This window comes from Poecilia reticulata, linkage group LG9 (genome assembly GCF_000633615.1).
Source record: "Poecilia reticulata strain Guanapo linkage group LG9, Guppy_female_1.0+MT, whole genome shotgun sequence".
Taxonomy (NCBI): Eukaryota; Metazoa; Chordata; class Actinopteri; order Cyprinodontiformes; family Poeciliidae; genus Poecilia; species Poecilia reticulata.
In genome coordinates this window covers 33,315,532-33,316,689 of record NC_024339.1, presented here as the reverse complement: position 1 = coordinate 33,316,689, position 1,158 = coordinate 33,315,532, and the positions used below count along the sequence as shown (strand labels likewise).

General features: G+C 52.7%; 1 protein-coding gene across 7 annotated transcripts in view; it reads right to left on the bottom strand.

Annotated features, from left to right (window-relative positions):
• The window catches only part of ogdha (oxoglutarate dehydrogenase a), a 26,150-nt gene that overhangs the window by 13,286 nt on the left and 11,706 nt on the right, over nt 1–1,158 (bottom strand). For 4 of the 7 annotated variants that reach the window (XM_008419412.1, XM_008419416.1, XM_008419414.2 and 1 more), the window contains one exon: nt 802–846. The exons of the other annotated variants lie outside the window; for them this stretch is intronic. In XM_008419412.1, coding sequence (XP_008417634.1) covers nt 802–846 — 45 coding nt within the window. The remainder of the gene's footprint in view (nt 1–801; nt 847–1,158) is intronic. 7 annotated transcript variants of the gene reach the window in all.

The following is a 1,158-nucleotide window of genomic DNA, read 5'->3' as shown; positions in this document are numbered from 1 at the left end:
GAGGGAAGTCTGGGCCTCCTGAGGCTGCTGACCCCGAGACCCGACACCGGATAAGATGAAGAAAATGGATGGATGGATGGATAATCTGAAAACATTGAGCTTCCAGTGTTCCCAGTGCTAACTGGAAACAACCAGAGCCAGGAGGTGGGTCTTGGTGCTGTACATCACTATCCTGTATGGCGCTGCTCATCCCTCTCCCCTCCCATGCTCTCTGCAGCCAGCATATGCTGTCATCATTGCTAAGGCTTGTTAGCATAGCCACCGATGACGACAGATTAACTGTTTTCCTGTAAGTCGTTTCTATGCCGTTGGCACATTTAGCAACGAGTACATTAAGCTGATTGACAGCGCTAAGACCTGCCTCCAGGCTCTGATTGGGTGTTTTTGGTCGGTAGCAATGCTAGCTCAGGCTAGGTCCAGGAGATTGATCTTTTCACAGGTCATCTGTCTCATTAGAAGTGAGGTTCTACAGCTTTAACGTCTTAGTTTCTTCCAGGTGAAAAAGCTAATTTATCTGATGTTGATGGATTCAGAGACGCAACGAAACGTAAAACATCCACAGAGTCGAAAACCTTTCTGCCGAACTGCAGCTCATTATATAAAAACTGAGCAGAACCGGAGGATGTTCTGCTTTGTGGTGTCCATCAGTCCCTACTGACCATTGGACCGAGACGGAGAGGACAGCTGCAATGTGATGGACCGGGTCAGAACCGGCAGACAGCTGGAGCCGTTTAGGGTCCAGAACCTGAGCAGCAAAGTGAAGCGGATCTACAGAGCAGCAGCAGCAGCAGCGTCTCCTACCTCCTACCGTTAGGAACCTCAGCCTCTTCTTCACCACAGCCACGTCTGGAGGTCACCAGCAGGGGGCAGCGGTGGGGAAAAACACCCAGACAACATTAATGACCGTCAGCCTGTTCCACCACCACACCAACACCATCCGGCCCGCGGCATCTCTGCATCCCCAGCACCGCCCGGTTCTACAGAACCTCCGGCTCCGGCGCAGCGATGGAGAGATGAAGGCCACACCATGCTGGGGTTAGTCAGAACTCGACCCAATCAGAACCACAGCACCAAGCCATTCCACGGGGACGCGGCTAATTCCTGGTTCAGAACCACAGCACCAAGCCATTCCACGGGGACGCGGCTAATTCCTGGTTC